The sequence below is a fragment of the Hemiscyllium ocellatum genome, chromosome 10 (assembly GCF_020745735.1).
Source record: "Hemiscyllium ocellatum isolate sHemOce1 chromosome 10, sHemOce1.pat.X.cur, whole genome shotgun sequence".
Lineage (NCBI taxonomy): Eukaryota > Metazoa > Chordata > Chondrichthyes > Orectolobiformes > Hemiscylliidae > Hemiscyllium > Hemiscyllium ocellatum.
The window spans coordinates 11,740,797-11,762,611 of record NC_083410.1 but is presented as its reverse complement, the minus strand read 5'-3'; the positions used below and the strand labels follow the sequence as shown (position 1 = coordinate 11,762,611).

Below are 21,815 nucleotides of genomic sequence, written 5' to 3'. Positions count from 1 at the left end.
AATTAATACAACGAACCAGGCCTCAAAAATTCACTGTATTTTGTTGCCGTTAAATAAGAAAAATCTTCTGAATTTCAATTCACTAACTACACAACAGAAGTATTTTGACCTAGTTTTTAATTTAAAGTGCCATCTGATAACAGATTAGAGAAGAACTAGCAAACTTTAATTTTACATGATCACACAAATTTACCTGAAGAAATGGTTGTTTCCCCAAAGGATTCGATCACCGTGGTGAAGCTGCACAGGGGTGGTCAACAGGGAGCCATTCACAAATGTTCTAGCAAGGAAGAAAGATTACAACCAGAAGTTGTGAAAATTCTGGTGAAGTGCAACACACAACTAATTTCAACAACTTGCGCCTTTACAAGGTGCCTTTAATATACCAAAAGATCTCTATGCACTCACAAAAAGCAGTTAAGGGCAAAACATTAAATGTTTCCAAGGAGGAGTTAATTTTCTTAAAGCTAAATGGATAAGGGGTCCGGGGAGAAAGTGGGAAGAGGGTACTGAGCTGGATGATCAGCCATAATACCCATTGGTGGAATAGGGTCACAAGGCCAAATAGCCTACTCCTGCTCATATATTTAGAAAAGGAATACCAAAATTCAATGAATAAACAACTGATAACATTGTTGCCAATGCTACAGTTATTAACATATTAAGAAGCCAGAGAAACAAATTGGGATATCTGGAAGGAACCGGATGCTTCCATAAACAAATGGATAAGCTTTACAATCATTTGTCATAATGACTCTATTTATTTTTTGGCTTAAAAAACATAACTTCCAGAGTCTAGGTGCAAGAATCCTGTCCACCTGATCAGATTAGAATTAATGTTAGTCATATTTTTAAATCGACCAGCCAAATTTGAATAAAAAAATCTCACCTGGAGTTTTGCTTTGGTGTGAGAATGACTCGTCTTTCAGGAGAGATATCAATGATACAGTGTTCCGGCAATATTCCCATGCCACACAGTTGGATATCCTGGGAATCATCAGACCCAACTAGAGTGTGGTTCTGCCAGATGAAAATAAATACAAAAATCAAATCCCTCCGTTCCACAAAACAGATGAGTTTTCCCCACAACCAGAAGATCTGATTTAGATATCAACAACACTGACAAGTTGTCAGTACTTCACTGTATTATGAATAAACTGCTGAATGGGCAGTGAAAGTAGATTCACTATTAACTTTCAGCTGAACAAATAACTGAAGGCAAGAAACTTGTAGGGCTATGAAGAAAAACAAGGTGTGTGGCACTAATTAATAGATGTTTCAAATAAGCAAGACAAGTCAAATGACCTCCTTCTGTGCAGTCAAGTTCTATAAATAAGGATCACTGAAAGAGTATAATTATATTCATGCAAACTTGAACACACACATGCTATTTTCTAGTTCTTTTGTATGGCCACTCATATCCAGTGATTGGCTGCTGAGACAATTCAATATTTCTTGGCAAAACAAATCACTGCACACATATTCCTTGACGTAATGAGGGAAACACAAAAACAAGAAGCCAGTAAGGAAAAGGTACAAATCTTTGGGATTTGTTTTTCCCCTTGCCTTCTGCTCACATTTCAAAGCAACTTTCCTGCTTGTCCTCTTGTTCAGCATTGGGGAAGCACTGCTCCAAAGGATTTGTTAAGCTCGATTTGTAACTTACAAATCATTGCAATTTGATAATATTTATGAACTCTACTTCTTAGTTGGTAAAATACTAAATAAAATCCATGCTAAATTCTCAGCCAATATTGGAAACTATGATTTTTAATGGGGGCAGGGGAATCCATCATGCTTGCAGCTCATTTACTAATAGGACTAGACTAGATTCCCTACAATATGGAAACAGGCCCTTCGGCTCAACAAGTCCACACTGACCCTCCAAAGAGTAACCCACCCAGACCCATTCCTCTACCTTATATTTACTCCTGACTGATGCACCTAACTCTACAAGCAATTTAACATGGCCAATTGACCTGACCTGCACATCGTTTGGATTGTGAGAGGAAACCAGAGCACCCAGAGGAAACCCATGCAAATATGGAGAGAATGTGCAAACCCCAGACAGATAGTCACCCGAGGAGGGAATCGAACCCGGGTCCTTGGCGCTGTGAGGCAGCAGTGCTAACCACTGAGCCACTGTGCCGCCCTAGGAGTTCATGTTTGGCCCTTGAGCTTGGTCAGCCATTCAATAAAGTTATAGCTGATCTGTGCACAAACTCCATACAACATTCATTCAGTTGCAGCTTGGAACCAACATATAATACACACACACACACACACACACACACACACACACACACAACACACGGATGGGATTAGGATCAAGTTCAAGTCTAAGGCTCTCAGTCACCTAACCTGACCATATCCAATTAAGGTCTGGCATTTAGCAATGTATGAAAGGGCTTCTAGTGACCTTTAACTCAATAGAATAAGCAAAAGGTTGGTAAAAACCACAAGATGCCCTTTCATACTCAAGTCAAAACAATTTATTAGTTTTCTTTTCAGCTGTGCGAAGGCAAAATGTGGCAATAGTGAGTGCTCTGCATAAATCATAGCCAAAGCATTATCCACAAGTTACCATACCTTTAAGTAGTAAACAAGCAACTCATTTAAGGCTGGATCTGCATTCAGATTCACCAAGAAACACTTGTCATCACCAACTTTGATCCCCGAGGACTGGAGAGAAATACCAAGTCTTTCCAATTGTTTCTGACGCTCCTGTAAACAGTCCGCAAATCATCAAAATCTAATTAAAAACTTTCCGTGGAAGATGCTAGGATACAATTCAATACAGTAGGATTTCAATAATGAACAGCTAAGCAGGGAAACTGACATAGGTAGAAACTTAGGCCATCATTACAGAGCAGTAAATACATCCCTTACCTGCTGAAAGCATCAAGGCTTGTTTAAAAATCAACCAATTTAGTTACATTTCTATTGTACATAGTGAACCTTCAACTTTTCAGAGGTTTGTTGATTCCTTACTTGAAACAGTAACAGATAATTGAGCACAATTACAAATCAGTAATTAAATCAGGAAACTCTGATATCATCAAAAACAAATTAGCATTTTAAGTTATCTGAACCTATTGCTTCGATTACCCACTGCTTTATAATCAACGGCAGACTTAGAAGTTAGGATCAAGATTATTGATAAAACTGCAATTAGAGTGCTTAGTGTAACAGTGCATGACACATGAAAAATGATAAACAGGTCCACAAGATGATCAAATAGACTTTGGAATAAGAATGAAAACAAGCATGACAAGCCAATACTAATAATAACAAGTAAGAACCCTGCAGGATGTGACTGTAAAAAAGTATGGAAATAGGGCACATAGGTAAAATGGTTGATAGAGAGAACTAAACAACAAATAATCAAAACAACATTAAACAGATGAGAAAATGCAAAGGGATACTCAGCAGGAGTTTTTAAAAAATTGCAAAATTAAAATAATTAAAATATCAAGATCAACAGTATTGAATAAACATGATAACTGACTTTCAACTCTTGTACTATGGATATATGAAGGACCAATAAAGGATTTTTGTTAACTGAGGCAACAAGTGAATTTTAATTTACTAGCTGTTCACCACTAGAGAGAGATGCAGAAGCATGCATCTACTCTTGAACATTGACTCAGATATCCAAAAACCAAGAGGGTTGTTGAAATGACACAGAGTGGATTAGTGAGCAGGGACCAAAAAGAATCTGGACACAGCAGCGTCCGTGGAAATTCATTCAACAACTTATAACCAGAAATACAAAGGGGACAATCCATCTCGGCCTCCTCCAGAGGTCCACATCATCACAGGTGCCAATTTTCAATCAATTTGATTCACTCCGTAATCTCAAGAAACTGCAATAGTACTGAACGTGTGCTTCAGAACTTGCCACGCCCCTAGCCAAGCTGTGACAGTACAGCTACAATACTGGCATCTACCTGACAAGGTCAAGTTGCCCAGGCATAAAAGACAAGATAAACCCGAACCAATCACTTTTGAATTTACTCTTGGTCATCAGTAGACAGATGGTAGAGGTCATCAACAGTGTTATCATACAGCACCCACATGGCAATAACTTGCTCATGGACTTTTAGTTTTGGTTCCATGAGGATAACTCAACCCTGATTTCATTACAGCCTTGGAGCTGACTGTGTGGCATCAAGGAGCACAATCAAAACTGAAGTCAATGGGAATTGGGCAGGAAACTCCCCAATGGTTGGAGTCATACCTAGCACAAAAGGAAGACTGCAGTTGGTGGAACCTGAACAGTTCATTACAAAAGTGTATGATCTCATCAGTCAAGTAAAAATTCAAACTTGGGTCACTCATTGAGGTAGATGAGTTAAAAATGCAAATGTGTTGCTGGTCAAAGCACAGCAGGTTAGGCAGCATCTCAGGAATAGAGAATTCGACGTTTCGAGCATAAGCCCTTCATCAGGAATATTCCTTATTCCTGATGAAGGGCTTATGCTCGAAACGTCGAATTCTCTATTCCTGAGATGCTGCCTAACCTGCTGTGCTTTGACCAGCAACACATTTGCAGCTGTGATCTCCAGCATCTGCAGACCTCATTTTTTACTCGAGTTAAAAATGCAGCACACTAACCAGCCTCAGCAAAATTCACCTTCTGACTTCTGAAGGTTATATTGCAGAACATACCTGTGCGATGGCTTCAGTCTTCCTAAGTTTTTCTTCCCACGTAACAGTCATTTCCTGAATTAGCTTTTCAGATTCTTCCAAACGATCCTTCAGCTCTGGGGCTTTCATTGCCTTGGAATGAAAATGTAAACATGCAATTAAACCAAAATGAACAATTCTAAAATCAGCATTAAAAACCAAAACTAAGATAAACTTGGGAACATGGGAAAGAACTTTTTTTTTAACGCAGAAAAAAGTGGTCAGGATCTGATATGTACTGTATGTGTATTGGAAGCAGATATAACGGAGACTTTCAGAAAGGAATTGTATAAGCACCTAAAAGAAAAACATTTGCATGGCTACAGGTAAAAGGGTAGCAAGTGGGACCACAGAAGTTACTCTTTCAGAGACCTGGTCCTGGCACAATGGCCAATGTCTTCCTCTGTTGCAACATTCTATCAGTTCCACAAAGGAGCTCAGTGTTGTGGTTCTGTTCGCCGAGCTGGGAATTTGTGTTGCAGACTTTTCGTCCCCTGTCTAGGTGACATCCTCAGTGCTTCGGAGCCTCCCGTGAAGCGCTTCTGTGATCTTTCCTCCAGCATTTGTAGTGGTTTGAATCTGCCGCTTCCGGTTGTCAGTTCCAGCTGTCCGTTGCAGTGGCCGGTATATTGGGTCCAGGTGCTTATTGATTGAATCTGTGGATGAGTGCCATGCCTCTAGAAATTCCCTGGCTGTTCTCTGTTTGGCTTATCCTATAATAGTAGTGTTGTCCCAGTCGAATTCATGTTGCTTGTCATCTGCAAGTGTGGCTACTAAGGATAGCTGGTCGTGTCGTTTTGTGGCTAGTTGGGGTTCATGGATATGGATCGTTAGCGGTCTTCCTGTTTGTCCTATGTAGTGTTTTGTGCAGTCCTTGCATGGGACTTTGTACACTACATTGGTTTTGCTCATGCTGGGTATCAGGTCCTTCGTGCTCGGGTCCCTAAGCACTGAGGATGTCACCTAGACAGGGGACGAAACATCTGCAAAACAAATTCCCAGCTCGGCAAACAGAACCTAAACAACGAGCACCCGAACTACAAATCTTTTCACAAACTTTAAAGGAGCTCAATCTTTTACAATTAATGACCAACAGCTTCACTAGGCCATACAACTTTCAAACCTATATTCCAGTTAACATTTCATTTTAAATATCTCAGCCCCAGAACAACGAAGATAATATTAGTGTGCCCAACCCCAGACTTTAAACCGGTTTCCAATTTTCACTTGCCTGACAGGTTAAAAAAAAACAACCTGGCATCTGGGATGCAATGATGTGGAGGCTCATGTGAACATGAATAAACATGCATATATTGATTTTGTTTTAAACAGAGTTTGAAAATAGGCACAATATGTGCTTCCCAAGTAGTAAAGCAGATTAACTGAATGTTGTTATTTCCATGAACAATCAAGTTTGCAAGGTAAAGTTGGCATGGTCTCAGGACCATAAGATTGCAGCAAGATAACTAGGTCATCAGTTTAATACGACGGTCACAATGCCTTAGCTGAGGAGCAAGGTGGAGAAAGTGGTACAGAAATTGATCCCACACTGTTAGCATCACTCTGCAATACAAAGCAGCAATCCAGTCAACAGAATTTGTGCATTTGTATTCATTTAATTCAATGAATATTAACAGGATCACAAGAACAAGGTACACAAATCACCATAATAATCACAAAAATAATCTTGTTACAGTCCACATGATGGCTGCGATAATCTGCGGCACGATGGCTCTGTGGTTAGCATTGCTGGGGTTCAATTCCAGCCTTGGGTGGTTGTCTGTATGGAGCTTGCACATTCTTCCCATGTCTGCATGGGTTTTCTCTGGGTGCCAGGGTTTCCTCCATAGCAAACTGGTGCAGCTTATGTGGATTGGCCATACTGAAATTCTGTAGGTTAGGTGGATTAGCCATGGTAAATGTAGTGTTACAAGATACGGTAGGGGGCTGGGTCTGGGTGGAATGCTCTGAGGGTCAGTGTGGATGTGATGGGCTGAATGACCTCCTTCCGCACGTAAAGGTTCTATGATTCTATATTCTTATGTAGAACAGGTATTTACTGTGTAAAGAGTCCTGAAATTAAACGATGAAAGCAAATGTTTGCAAGCGTTTAAATGCACATCTGAATCCTTCAATTAGATTAATGCCTTTATAATCTCTCCAAGCAGTCTATTCTTTGCATCCAATGAAACAGACTGCCTTTAGCATACATTGATAAAGAAAAGGGAGCTTTGCATTGTTTGAGTTATCACTCAGCAAATCTTTTAACTATGAAGGTAACAGCAGAGCCGAAATCCCGAACTGGAGCTTTATGCTTTGGATTCTAAGGCTGGTGGAAAGCAAGGACACTCTGCTGTCCTGAAAGAAAGCCGCCCACAAAAATCCAGCAATCTCTACAGCAGGAATTTCCCCTTTCCTGATGGGTGTTCAAATTTGACTCCAAATAACAGGCAAGTTGTGTTACGAAGCAGGAATAATGTTACCAGACAGGGAAGATATGGAGATGCTAGCGTTGGTCTGGGGTGGGCAAAGTCAGAAGTCACACCGGGTTATAGTGCAACAGGTTTACTTAAGATCACAAGATCTCAGAGGGCTGCTCCTTCAGCAGGTGAAGTGTCATAATGTGCAATAAGAATGAAGCTAACACATCCACAAGAATCCCATTACACTATATTCAAGAAGCAACTTTTTCCAGGACTTTTAAGCACATTTAGCTGGAAATTCTCAACAACTTGTGACTGCAAGGGCGAAGAGCAGTCTATATGACCTTTACAGTTCATCCTATAAAAGGGACATAAATTCCTTAACAGTAAATTTTTTGCATTTTCTTTGATATTTTGCACATACATGGGCACTAAGTTATCAATTTCAGTGGAACAAAGATGGCAAAAGGTGATAGTTTCACCATTACTACTACAGCCAATCCTGAGCATATAATTGGTGTTAGATGTCTTGAAACGCGCAAAGGTGGATAAATCTCCAGGAACTGATTAGGTGTACCCTAGAACTCTGTGGAAAGCTGGGGAAGGTTTTGGTGGGTCCCTTGCTGAGATTAAAAATGTGTTGCTGGAAAAGCACAGCAGGTCAGGCAGCACCAAAGGAGCAGGAGAATCGACGTTTCGGGCATAAGCCCTTCTTTCCTGAAGAAAGGCTTATGCCCGAAACATCGATTCTCCTGCTCCTTTGGTGCTGCCTGACCTGCTGCGCTTTTCCAGCAACACATTTTTAAGCTCTGATCCCCAGCATCTGCAGTCTTCACTTTCCTCTTGCTGAGATACATGGTTCACCTATAGTCATAAGTAGATTTGGAAGACTGGAGGTTGGCTAACGTGGTATCACTATTTAAGAAAGGTGGTAAGGAAAAGCCAGGGAACAATAGACCGGTGAGCCTGACATCGGTGGGGGGCAAGTTGTTGGAAGGAATCCTGAGGGACAGGACGGACATGTACTTGGAAAGTCAAGGATGATTAGCGATACTGAAAAATGTGTTGCTGGAAAAGCGCAGCAAGTCAGGCAGCATCCAAGGAGCAGGAGAATCGATGTTTCAGGCATAAGCCCTTCTTCAGGAATGAGGAAGGTGTGCCTAGCAGGCTAAGATAAAAGGCAGGGAGGAGGGACTTGGGGGAGGGGCGTTGGGAATGCAATAGGTGGAAGGAGGTTAAGGTGAGGGTGATAGGGGGTGGGGGCGGAGAGGTCGGGAAGAAGATTGCAGGTCAAGAAGGCAGTGCTGAGTCCGAGGATTGGGACTGAGATAAGGTGGGGGGAGGGGAAATGAGGAAGCTGGAGAAATCTGAGTTCATCCCTTGTGGTTGGAGGGTTCCGAGGCGGAAGATGAGGCGCTCTTCCTCCAGGCGTCGTGTTGCCATGGTCTGGCGATGGAGGAGTCCAAGGACCTGCATGTTCTTGGCGGAGTGGGAGGGGGAGTTAAAGTGGGGTGGTTGGGTTGGTTGGTGTGGGTGTCCCAGAGGTGTTCTCGGAAACGTTCCGCGAGTAGGCGGTCTGTCTCCCCAATGTAGAGGAGGCCACATCGGGTGCAGTAAATGATGTGTGTGTGGAGGTGCAGATGAATTTGTGACGGATATGGAAGGATCCCTTGGAGGGAAGCGAGGTTTGGTGGGGGGGGGGGTGTTGGGGGGAGTTTTGCATTTCTTGCAGTTGCAAGAATTGGGAATATGGGATGGCGTTTTTACAGGGGGCAGGGTGGGAGGTGGTGTAATCTAGGTGGGACCCCACCTCTCACCATCAAACCATCATCTCCCAGACCATCCACAACCTCATCACCTCAGGAGATCGCCCATCCACCGCCTCCAACCTCAGTCCCACAACCCCGCACCGCCCATTTCTACCTCCTGCCCAAAATCCACAAACCTGACTGCCCCGGCCAACCCATTGTCTCAGCCTGCTCCTGCCCCACCGAACTCATCTCCTCATACCTCGACATGGTCCTGTCCCCCCTAGTCCAAGAACTCCCCACCTACGTTCAGGACACCACCCACGCCCTCCACCTCCTCCATGATTTTCACTTCCCTTGCCCCCAATGCCTTGTCTTCACCATGGACATCCAGTCCCTATACACCTCCATCCCCCATCACGAAGGCCTCAAATCCCTCCGCTTCTTCCTTTCCCACCAACCCAACCAGTACCCTTGCACTGACACCCTCCTTCGACTGACTGAACTGGTCCTCACTCTGAACAACTTCTCTTTCCAATCCTCCCACTTCCTCCAAAGCAAAGGAGCAGCCATGGGCACCCGCATGGGCCCCAGCTATGCCTGCCTCTTCGCGGATATGTGGAACAGTCCATCTTCCGCATATACACTGGCACCACCCCCCACCTTTTCCTCCGCTACATTGATGACTGTATCGGCGCTACCTCGTGCTCCCACGAGGAGGTTGAACAGTTCATCCACATTACTAACACCTCCCACCCCGACCTCAAATTTACCTGGACTGTCTCAGACTCCTCCCTCCTCTTCCTAGACCTCTCCATTTCTATCTCAGGCGACCAACTCAACACGGACATTTACTATAAACCGACCGACTCCCACAACTACCTAGAGAGGTGGCATAAGTTTACGCTGAGAAGGGAAAGGTATTAAAAGGGACCTAAGTGGCATCTTTATCATGCGGAAGGTGGTGCATGTATGCAATGAGCTGCCAGAGGAAGTGGTGGATGCTGGTACAATTACAACATTTAAAATGCATCTGCATGGGTACATGAATGGGCAGAGTTGAATGGGATATGAGCATAGTGTTAGGTGCATTAGTCAGAGGTGAATAGGTCTGGGTGGGTTACTCTTCGGAGGGTTGGTGTGGACTGGTTGGACCAAAGGGCCTGTCTCCACATTGTAAGGAATATCATCTAAACTACCCTTCAAAAAAGGGCGAACGGCGGCTCAGTGATTAGCACTGTTGCCTCTCAGTTCCAGGTTCGATTCGATTCCAGGTGCTGGCAAATGGGACCAGATTAAGTTAAGATATCTGGTCAGTGTGGATGAGTTGGACCAAAGGGTCTGTACATCTCTATGACTCTAATTCACTGGCTACACTTCAGTTGGGAGTACTGTGGACAATTCTGAACACCATACTTCAGGAAAGATGAATTGGCCTGAGAAGAGGCAGAGAGGGCTTTACCAGGGACAAGGACTTTGAATTATGAGGGAAGTTTGAAAAAAATTAGAAATGTTTCTCCTTAGAACATGGAGGTTATCAAGGTGAAGAGAGATTTTGATGGAATAAAGGAAAAACTAAACATTGAGGAATTGCTAATGATAAGGAAGGTATAGCTTCAACTTCATCGGTGAAAGATTAGAGACAGCAGTAAAAAGAGAAGTGCTTTCACTCAATTGTTCAATCCTTCACATTAAACTATTTTGGAAGAATTGCATAAATAAAGTGAGTTAGCCAGGTAGTTGATTAGTGGAGAATGGACAATGTGCATGGAATGAAGCATGATGAGGGGGCACAAACGTGTTAGACCAGATGGCTCCTTTCTGTGCTATTTGCTTCTATGAATCTATCAAAAATGAAGATTTGGAGGAGCTGCTGTTGGATTGGGATGGACAAACACACAACACCAAATTGCGCCAATCACCTGAAGCAGCACTTTGAAAGCTAGTGCCTTCAAATAAACCTGTTGGACTTTTACCTGGTGTCATGTGATTTTTAAAAATGAACAAATCTGAATTCTCCAGCAGGGGTCACTGTGGCTCTGCATGCTCCTCTTTTCCAACTTTCACATTTGTCTTGGAAATTCTTAGACGGAAACAGCCTTTCAATTGAATATTAATTGGAATCTGAACCTGGACCTTCCACTCTAACATAACAACATAACAGCTGTCAGTGCATTTATTAACTGAGTGATTCTGGATCAGGTAACTGCCTTTGGATTAGGATTTTTTTTAAAACAGAAACACAGGTAGTTGGAGAAACTCAGCTGGTCTGGCAGCATCTGGAAGAAAGCAGAGTTAAACTCTGTTCTGATGAAGAGTCACCAGACTCAAAACATTAATTCTGCTTTCTTCCAAAATTTGCTGCCAGCCTGCTGAGCTTCTCCAGCAATTTCTATTATTGTTTCAGATCTCCAGCATTTGCAATTCTTCATTTTCTTAGCATTATCACGTTCAAATTTTATATATGTAACACTTAATGCCATGAGCCATTAAATTGTGCCTAATATTGACTGAATTATTTCCCTCCTTCAGGTTAGACATGCACTCTACTAATCTATTTATAACGGATTTAATAGCATTTGGTTTAAAATCCCATAACATCATACCTCTGCTCTGGACAGCTGCTCACGCAGTTTATCTACTTCTTCACGGAGTTCACGGATGATTCGGGCATTGGGATCCTCGTTCACCACAGCATGATTAATTATGTTTTTGGCTCTGTCTGCATACCTCAGTGTTGACAGGGTTTCATCATAATTGTCCGCTGCCGGGCTCACTGTTGCGATCATTGCTGTTTTGCTATTTCCACCAAGACTATCCTGCGTTTATGTTTGAAAAAAAGCAATGATTTGGACTAAGTATCTGAACTATCCATATCTGAATATGTACATAATCTCAATTATAAATCTCCCAAATGGACTACAGATCTGAACACATCTTTCATGGAAAACAAGTCCGGGAGCAGGACTTGAATCCAGAATTTCTGGTTCAGAGGCAGGAGCTATACTGACATTCATGGTGGGTCAATGATCAAGTGGTTAAGTACCAATATCCCATTGCTAATCATTATTTTAATATTGAGTACAAAAAAAAAAGAGAATGCATACACATAGGGTGATAGCAGGATTAAACTCTATCATGAATATCATTTCTCCTTCTCAATGGTCAAAACACCACCAATACAATCTATCAAAGCTAACACAAGGAAAGATTTCTTGCTAAAGTACTAGGAAGAATCAATGCTGAAATAATCACATCCACTACTACTCAGCGCCTTAAAGTATTATGGGCTATTTTACATAATTATGCTCCATTCCAAAATAAGATGCAAGATTAGACTGACCAAACCGGTTTTCAGACAGCACCTGATAATCAGGAGTATAAAGATTACTTTCATCCTAACCTGGTTTCAGCCAAATATGTGGCCAATGAGAAGTCAAAGTGCATGGTGCCAGCAATGAAGGATAGAATTCATCCATTTCCTTGTTTACAAATATATTTTTTTAATGCACATTAATCAGATGACAATGAGAACAAACCGGAGACACAATACTTGGAGAAAAGGACGGCTTGCATATTGCCATTTGGTTGCCACTGCAGCAGTGGTGCTAAGAGTTAGATACAATTAATGCATCATTATTTTCATGAGGCTTGGGAATTCTATGCAATGGTTGAGGCCAAAACACAAAGGAGTTAGACAAAACTCTTAGAGGTAACGGATCAAAGGGTATGAGTGAAAGCTGGACCAGGGTATTGAGCTGGATGATCAACCATGACCAAATTGAACGGCAATGCAGGCTCAAAGGCCTGACTGGCCGATTTCTGCTCCTATTATCTATGCTTGCTTCATCGTGGAGAAACAGAGGAAGGTTAGATCAAGAAAAACATATATATATAAGTTCCACTCTACTTTTGCTTGATTGGCTGAGGAGGACGGAATTTAGACCCGTTCAGATATCTATGCCAGAAAGGACAACAGCAGCAGCAATAAAAACATCAGCTCCTTATTACGAAGTCATCTTTCTTTTACTGGTTGCCCTCAAACAACAGGCAAACATAACCAGAAACAGAAAGTGGTAGCTGAAAGAATTCAACTGGTGCTTCAGACTGCAAACTTTGAATCCATCTTTGGTGCAGGTCAGTAAGAGCTAGCTCAACTACTTTCCACATCTGAAAGACGCAGAGCGAAGTAATTAACAAAACTGACTCAAATAGTTGAATAGATGTACAGCCCTTTCATAATCATCTAATCTTCTTCACCACATTCTTTGTACTCTTCCAAAGACTGGGTGTGGGGTGAAGTACTATGAACCCAGCACCACATCCAAGTCACCAGTAACCAAATAGTATTCTAGAAACTCCAAAGAAGCAGAGGGTACACAATCTGGGGATAGCAAGTTGTCAGAACTTGATTCTATGATCAGATATCCACTTCACAGCAGACACCACAGGATGGTGTTCAGCCACGTGAAGCCTCATGGCTCAAATCAGCCAATTAGGCATAAAACAGGTCTAGAAAAGAGAATTACTGGGTGTGGTATATTTACATAACAAGATAAAAAACACTAAACACTGTTCTATTGAACCAGAGCTGTACACATGACAGCAGTCCACATTCAAAGTTTACAAGAGGCAAAGCTGACTGTAAACAAGCTTCAATACAAATCTTGTGACTGTGTCTGTGGTTAGCACTGCTGCCTCACAGCACCAGAGACCCGGGTTCAATTCCCAACTCAGGCGACTGACTGTGTGGAGTTTGCACGTTCTCCTCGTGTCTGCGTGGGTTTCCTCCGGGTGCTCCGGTTTCCTCCCACAGTCCAAAGATATGCAGGGCAGGTGAATTGGCCATGCTAAAATGCCCATTGTGTTAGGTAAAGGGGTAAATGTAGGGGAATGGGTGGGTTGCGCTTCGGCGGGTCGGTGTGGACTTGTTGGGCCGAAGGGCCTGTTTCCACACTGTAAGTAATCTAATCTAATCTAATCTAATCACCTCTCCACTGGAAGAAAAATGTTCCTATTTCTCCTCGTACAATATACCACTCTTGGGAACAAGAACAGATAGGTAGCTTTCAATAAAATCAGTCAGTTTTTAAGATACCAACTTCTCCTTCTCTCATCTAATCACTTAGCCTTCGCTCTGCTTTCACAGGATACAGAGAGACATCTGACAAAACAAAGGCTGAAGGTCTTAACTTTGAAAAATCGTAAACCAGGTGTAAATTAACAATTTACCTTGAGTAGCCAAGTCAGTACAGAGTCTCTGTAAGGAACGAACTTGTTCTTGTTTTTACCAGCAGCCTGATCTGCCAAAGCAGAAATTACTAGGCCTAGTGTTGTTAAAGATCTGGGGAAGGAAGATTTAACATAAAGAAACACTACATCACTAAGAAAATGTACTTTCATCCATTCGCAAACAAGTCCAATAATCGTGAGGACCATCCAATAATATTTTTCATTCTAACAGGAACTTTTTAAAAATTTAATTTACACGTGAGAGCATCGACAGTAGGGCCAACACTTATGGCCACCCCTCCTTGCCTTGGAACTAAATGGCTTACCAGGCCTTTTCCAAGGGTAGTTCCAAGACAACTACACTCCTGTGATCCAGAGTTACATGTAGGCCAAACCAGACAGGGACATGTTTTCCTTCTTTTGAAGGACTTAAATGAACCAGATGGATTTTTATTACAATTGACAGCGTTCTATAGTTTCCATCATGCTGGTTTTTAATTCAAATAGTTACTGAATTTGAATTTCAATCATTTGTCATGTTAGAATTCAAACTCACGTCTATGGAAAATGAATGGCTGGTGTCCTGGAATGCTATTCCAGTGACATTACCACAATTTGGCTCAATTCATACATTCATATTCAACACTGATGTTCCATGGAAATGTAAAGTTGTGATTGCTCAAAGGACATTTTCCATACTAATCCAAATTTAGAATACAAATTAGAATTTACTCCTGAAGGTAAATTATGGACACCAAGTTAAAAGGGTTTTCAGAATCAAACATGAGAGAAAAAAATTAAGTCATAGAGCTGAAGGACTTCAAAATCTTTCATGGTAGTAGATCCCTCACATTAGATAGATAGCTGTGAGTCATTAAGGTTTGTTAGAACATTTATCTAAAAAATATGTGAAGGGGACTAATATACTGGCAGGGAAATTTGCGAGAACTGCTTGGGAGGATTTAAACTAGTAAAGGGGCAGGGGGAAGGAGGAGGAGGACCCAGGGAGAGAGTGAGGAAAGAGATCTTTCTGAGATGGGTACTGCTGAGAATAGAAGTGAGTCAAACAGTCAGGGCAGGCAGGGACAAGGTGGACTAATAAATTAAACTGCATTTATTTCAATGCAAGGGGCCTAACAGGGAAGGCAGATGAACTCAGGGCATAGTTAGGAACATGGGACTGGGATATCATAGCAATTACAGAAACATGGCTCAGGGATGGGCAGAACTGGCAGCTTAATGTTCCAGGATACAAATGCTACAGGAAGGCTAGAAAGGGAGGCAAGAGAGGAGGGGGAGTGGCATTTCTGATAAGAGATAGCATTACAGCTGTGCTGAGGGAGGATATTCCCAGAAATACATCCAGGAAAGTTATTTGGGTGGAACTGAGAATTAAGAAAGGGATGATCACCTTATTGGGATTGTATTATAGACCCCCCCCACAATAGTCAGAGGGAAATTGAGGAACAAACTTGTAAGGAGATCTCAGGTATCTGTAAGAATAATAGGGTGGTTATGGTGGGGGATTTTAACTTTCCAAATATCGACTGGGACTGCTATAGTGTTAAAGGTTTAGATGGAGAGGAATTTCTAAAGTGCATACAAGACAATTTTCTGATTCAGTATGTGGATGTACCTAAAACTTGGAGTTCTAAATTGGAGAAAGGCCAATTTGGACAGTATTAGGCAAGAACTTTCAAAAGCTGATTAGAGGCAGATGTTCACAGGTAAAGGAACGGCTGGAAAATGGGAAGTCTTCAGTAATGAGATAACAAGAATCCAGAGAGAGTATATTCCTGTCAGGGTGAAAGAGAAGGCTGGTAGCTACAGGAATGCTGGATGACTAAAGAAATTGAGGGTTTGGTTAAGAAAAAGAAGGAAGCATATGTCAGTTACAGACAGGATAGATCGAGTGAATCCTTAGAAGAGTGTAAAGAAAGTAGGAGTATGCTTAAGAGGGCAAAACAGGGACATGAGATAGCTTTGGCAAATCGAATTAAGGAGAATCCAAAGGGGTTTTACAAATACATTAAGGACAAAAGGGTAACTAGGGAGAGAATAGGGCCCCTCAAAGATCAGCAAGGCAGCCTTTGTGTGGAGCCACAGAAAATGGGGGAGATACTAAAGGAATATTTTGCATCAGTATTTACTGAGGAAAAGGATATGGAAGATATAGACTGTAGGGAAATAGATGGTGATATCTTGCAAAATGTCCAGATTACAGAGGTGGAAGTGCTGGGTGTCTTGAAACGGTTAAAGTTGGATAAATCCCCAGGACCTGATCAGGTGTACCCGAGAACTCTGTGGGAAGCTAGAGAAGTGATTGCTGGGCCTCTTGCTGAGATATTTGGATCATTGATAGTCACAGGTGAGGTGTCGGAAGACTGGAGGTTGGCAAACGTGTTTAAGAAGGGTGGTAAGGACAAGCCAGGGAACTATAGACCAGTGAGCCTGAACTCAGTGGTGGGCAAGTTGTTGGGAGGGAATCCGGAGGGACAGGATGTACATGTATTTGGAAAGGCAAGGACTGATTAGGGATAGTCAACATGGTTTTGTGCATGGGAAATCATATCTCACAAACTTGATTGAGTTTTTTGAAGTAACAAAGAGGCTTGATATGGGCAGAACGATGGACGTGATTTGTATGGACTTCAGTAAGGCGTTCAACAAGGTTCCCCATGGGAGATTGATTAGCAAGGTTAGATCTCACGGAATACAAGGAGAACTAGCCATTTGGATACAGAACTGGCTCAAAGGTAGAAGACAGAGGGTGGTGGTGGAGGGTTGCTTTTCAGACTGGAGGTCTGTGACCAGTGGAGTGCCACAAGGATGGGTGCTGGGCCCTCTACTTTTTGTCATTTACATAAATGATTTGGATGCGAACCTAAGAGGTACAGTTAGTAAGTTTGCAGATGACACCAAAATTGGAGGTGTAGTGGACAGCGAAGTGGGTTACCTCAGATTAAAACAGGATCTGGACCAAATGGGCAAATGGGCTGAGAAGTAGCAGATGGAGTTTAATTCAGATAAATGCAAGGTGCTGCATTTTGGGAAAGCAAATCTTAGCAGGACTTGTACACTTAATAGTAAGGTCCTAGGGAGTGTTGCTGAACTGAGGCCTTGGAGTGCAGGTTCATAGCTCCTTGAAAGTGGAGTCACAGGTAGATAGGATAGTAAAGGAGGCGTTTGCTATGCTTACCTTTATTGGTCAGAGTATTGAGTACAGGAGTTGGGAGGTCATGTTGTGGCTGTACAGGACATTGGTTAGGCCACTGTTGGAATATTGCATGCAATTCTGGTCTCCTTCCTATCGGAAAGATGTTGTGAAACTTGAAAGAGTTCAGAAAAGATTTACAAGGATGTTGCCAGGGTTGGAGGATCTGAGCTATAGGGAGAGGCTGAACAGGCTGGGGCTGTTTTCCCTGGAGCGTCAGAGGCTGAGGGGTGACCTTTATAGAGGTTTACAAAATTATGAGGGGGATGGATAGGATAAATAGGCAAAGTCTTTTCCCTGGAGTCGGGGAGTCCAGAACTAGAGCGCATAGGTTTCGAGTGAGAGGGGAAAGATATAAAAGAGACCTAAGGGGCAACTTTATCACGCAGAGGGTGGTACGTGTATGGAATGAGCTGCTAGAGGATGTGGTGGAGACTGGTACAATTGTAACATTTAAGAGGCATTTGGATGGGTATATGATTGGAAGGGTTTGGAGTGAGATGGGCCAGGTGCAGGCAGGTGGGACTAGATTGGGTTAGGGTATCTGGTCGGCATGGGGGAATGGGTTGGACTGAAGGGTCTGTTTCCATGCTGTACATCTCTATGACTCCATAGGAGTTGGGAGGTCATATTGTGGCTATACAGGACATTAGTTAGGCCCCTTTTGGAATATTGCATGCAATTCTGGTCTCCTTCCTATTGGAATGAAGTTGTGAAACTTGAAAGGGTTCAGAAAAGACTTACAAGGATGTTGTCAGGGCTGGAGGGTTTGGGCTAGACAGGAAGGCTGAATAGACTGGGGGTCATTTTGCTGGACCGGAGTCTGAGGGGATAACTTTATAGAGGCTTATCAAGTCATGAAGGACATAAATAGGGTAAATAGACAACGTCTTCTCCCCAAGATGGGGGAGCCTAAACAAGAAGGTATAGGTTTAACTTGAGAGGGGGAAGATTTAAAAAGGACCTAAGGGGCAACTTTTTCATGCAGAGGGTGGTGCACGTATAAAATGAGGCGCCAGAGGAAATGGTGGAGATTGGTACAATTCTAACATTTAAAAGGCATCTGGATGGGTATATGAAACGGAAGGGTTTAAGAGGGATGTGGGCCAAATGCTAACAAATGGGACTGGATTTATTTGGTCAACATGGATACATTGGACCGAAGGGTGTTTTTCTGTGCTGTATATCTCTATGACTCAATCAAGTAGTCAAGCCAAGGATAGTAAGGGAGTTGTAAACAACTCCACAGAGTACTGGGAAAGATAATGCAGTAGATTCAGTTTACATCAACCTGCCATATCAGACTTGGAATGTCAAGTAAATGGAACGGTTCTCCTTCAACTATTACAATTCAGATCAAAAATTAAATGGTAAGGATTCAATAAAAAAAATCCTTTGAATGACCAAAAATATTCCGAGAGGGATTGATAGAGAATTGCACGTCCTACACAAAATCAAAGATCCTGTTTAAAAGAGTTGGAAAAATGAATATGTTCCTTTCAACATTACACTTCTAAAGAAAAAGGCAAGGATGAATAGGGACTACCTCAACAAGTCACAATGCCAATAGTTCTTATGTTTAGATAATGGCTTGCCCATCTGATTTGGAGTTAAGGGGTAGCAATCCTGCACAATTGACATCTATGGCTTTAGAATATCATTTTTATAAGCACCAATTAGTAAGTAGCTGTAAATTGAATATTTCATCACAGCGATCACGAAAGCTCACTTGTTAATGTTGCTTCCTTCCTTTAATCGATCTCCAGCAGCTCCAGATTTTGCTGCCCTCTCACTGCCTGCCAGGTCCACAAGGCTCAGTTTACTCACCTTCTCACCTGAAGTCTATATAGAAAGAAAATACTGCAGTTAGTTCACATCTGGCTATACAGATTCCTCTCCTAATCCAAACCACTTTTCTTTCCCTGAACAGCAAATACCTACCTATCCCAATGATGAATGCATTCAGCAATGGAAACTCCATAACCCCCTACTGGCATAAAACTCTAAAGATTCACAACCTTTCAATGAGGAAACACCTCATCTCAATTCTAAATAATTGGCCCCTTACCCTAAGACTGTGCTATATTCCTTCAGACCTTCACAGACCAAGAAGTTTTCTTCTCCAACATCTGTCTTTCTATTTGTGTGACACATTGCCACAAATACAATATTATGCTTGCTGTAACTCCATGTGATACCTTTCAGACATTTTTGAAATTGCAAATAAACCACATCCACTTTTTCTAATCTGTGTTGCTGGAAAAGCGCAGCAGGTCAGGCAGCATCCAAGGAACAGGAAATTCGACATTTCGGGCATAAGCCCTTCATCAGGATTCCCGATGAAGGGCTTATGCCCAAAACGTCGAATTTCCTGTTCCTTGGATGCTGCCTGACCTCCTGCGCTTTTCCAGCAACACATTTTCAGCTCTGATCTCCAGCATCTGCAGACCTCACTTTCTCCACTTTTTCTAATGCCCAGTTCCTGCTTCTAAAAAGCCTATAAAGTTGATAAGGTGTAATCTGCCTTATAGAAATTGATCCACACAACCCTGACAATCATCTGTTTCAGTAACTGTGAATAATTCCACCATTTGACTTCAAAATTGTCACCATGGCTTTCAAATTCCACATGGCACCACCCCACTTTGATTTAACCATAATTTGGTCCAAGCACTCTGTCTAAAATGACATCTTGTTTTCTCCATTGCATCCACCAAAGCCCACTCAATGAGCCATTGTGCATTTTGGAACTCTGGGCATAGTTCAAAATAGCCTCCTTGCTTTTAGAAAGAGACAAAAAAAAACCCTGCAGATTCTGAAATCCAAGGTAGGTATGCAGGAGCTTGGAAGAACATAGCTAGCCAGGTAGCATTAGGAGGTGGAGAAGTCAACATTTCAGACGTAAAAAGAAGGGTTACACCAGAAACATTGACTTCTCCACCTCCCGATGCTGTCTGGCTTGCTGTGTTCTTCCAGCCTCCTGCTTGCCTCCCAGCTTTTAGAAGCCATTCTTCCCATTAAATCTTCATCTTATTGAGTATTAGAGTCATAGAGATCTCTTACTGCTTTCTATTTGGCACCCATTTGCAACTACTTCAACTGAGCACCGAGGCTACCTCCTGCACATAAGCAGCACCTCTAAAATTCAAATAGATTTCAATGCATATTTCCTTACCCCAGATTGGAGATCATATAGTGTGTGTGTAAGGATAATGTTGAATACTGCATGGGAACGACTACTCTCCTCATTCATGTTCGTTGCAGCAACTGTTCGAGACTTATTCCCTTCTGACATCAAAGACTCAATGTCCTGTTGAATAAGTGAAGCAGGTTTTTTAAAATATTGCCCTCTCCCACAGAACTTTTTTCCCATTCTGTTCGAATTTCCTGTTATCTTGAAATAGGTACAACCAAGGTCATTCATTTTAAATCTTATGACAGCTCCCAACAGACAGCCTCTTAAAAGCTTATGAGAGCTGAAAATAACAACTTGTCACTCGTCTTGTTCCAAGAGAAAAAACTATTTTCGTGTGAGACAGGGGATATGGTTTGAAAAAAAAACAAACACACAGGTGCAGATATTGTAAATCAGAAACAAAATCTGTAATTACTGGAAAAACACAGCAGGTCTGGCAGCAGATAGAGCCTAGAAAGTTTGTGGGTAACAACCCCACAAACAACCCATTGTAAGTCACTAACAGTTCACATTAGCAGCTATTCATTATCCCAGGCTGACCTTCAGGCATTCCTTTGTCTGCTCAATTGTTTCTCTCTCTCTCTCTGGGCTCCATCTCAACTTATCGTTTACTCCTCCCCCTCACCTCACTCCATATCTACCAAACTTTTTCCAGCTACAGTCCATTCTGAAGAGGAGTCACTGGACCCAAGATGTTAATTCTGCTTTCTCTCCACAGATACTGCCAGACCTGGGGGGAAATATAATACTTGGAGTGATGTACTGCAGATAATGTGTTACCTCCATATGCTGCATTTAAGAATTTTTGTCACTTTATGTTGAAAGCATCTTAGTCACATTTTTAAGAAAACTGGGGAAGCTTAGACAGCAGCTGCGAGTCAAGTCCAGTCTAAAACTTCTTTGCATGCTTGGCAAAATTTCAACTATTTTAATGCATTATATTCGACCATATGTCATGTGTCGGAGTGACATACCACCAAAATACCCTGTCGCCCAAACACTGGGTCTCTCTGTTGGTGCACCCCTTAAGAGTTGTATGTTGTAGATTAGAAGGAAACAACAATATAAACCCAAGTCAGAAAGGTGCGCAACTTCAGACACAAACTTGGGAGACTTCCACAATATGCTATTTTTAAATTTACTTGGTGGCAGGGAATAGAGGAGAGCAAGTGTAACTGAATTAACTTTGGGTTAAGAAGAAAAGTAAGAGATCAAAATCAAAGTTTCTGCAAATTTCAGCTGTCAAAAACTTCCAACATGTTGAAAATTAAAACAAAGTCAGCATTGTTTCCAAGAATATTTACAACCGTTCA

The 21,815-nt window shown here is 42.1% G+C and overlaps 1 protein-coding gene across 4 annotated transcripts in view; it reads right to left on the bottom strand.

Moving 5' to 3' along the window:
* LOC132819649 (kinesin-like protein KIF13B) overlaps positions 1 to 21,815 on the bottom strand; it is a 176,139-nt gene that overhangs the window by 60,225 nt on the left and 94,099 nt on the right. For all 4 annotated transcript variants that reach the window (XM_060831252.1, XM_060831253.1, XM_060831254.1 and 1 more), the window contains exons 8-15: positions 20,482 to 20,616; positions 19,036 to 19,148; positions 14,093 to 14,204; positions 11,467 to 11,679; positions 4,672 to 4,782; positions 2,590 to 2,724; positions 890 to 1,020; positions 194 to 280 (exon numbers count right to left, since the gene is read on the bottom strand). In XM_060831252.1, coding sequence (XP_060687235.1) covers positions 194 to 280; positions 890 to 1,020; positions 2,590 to 2,724; positions 4,672 to 4,782; positions 11,467 to 11,679; positions 14,093 to 14,204; positions 19,036 to 19,148; positions 20,482 to 20,616 — 1,037 coding nt within the window. The remainder of the gene's footprint in view (positions 1 to 193; positions 281 to 889; positions 1,021 to 2,589; positions 2,725 to 4,671; positions 4,783 to 11,466; positions 11,680 to 14,092; positions 14,205 to 19,035; positions 19,149 to 20,481; positions 20,617 to 21,815) is intronic.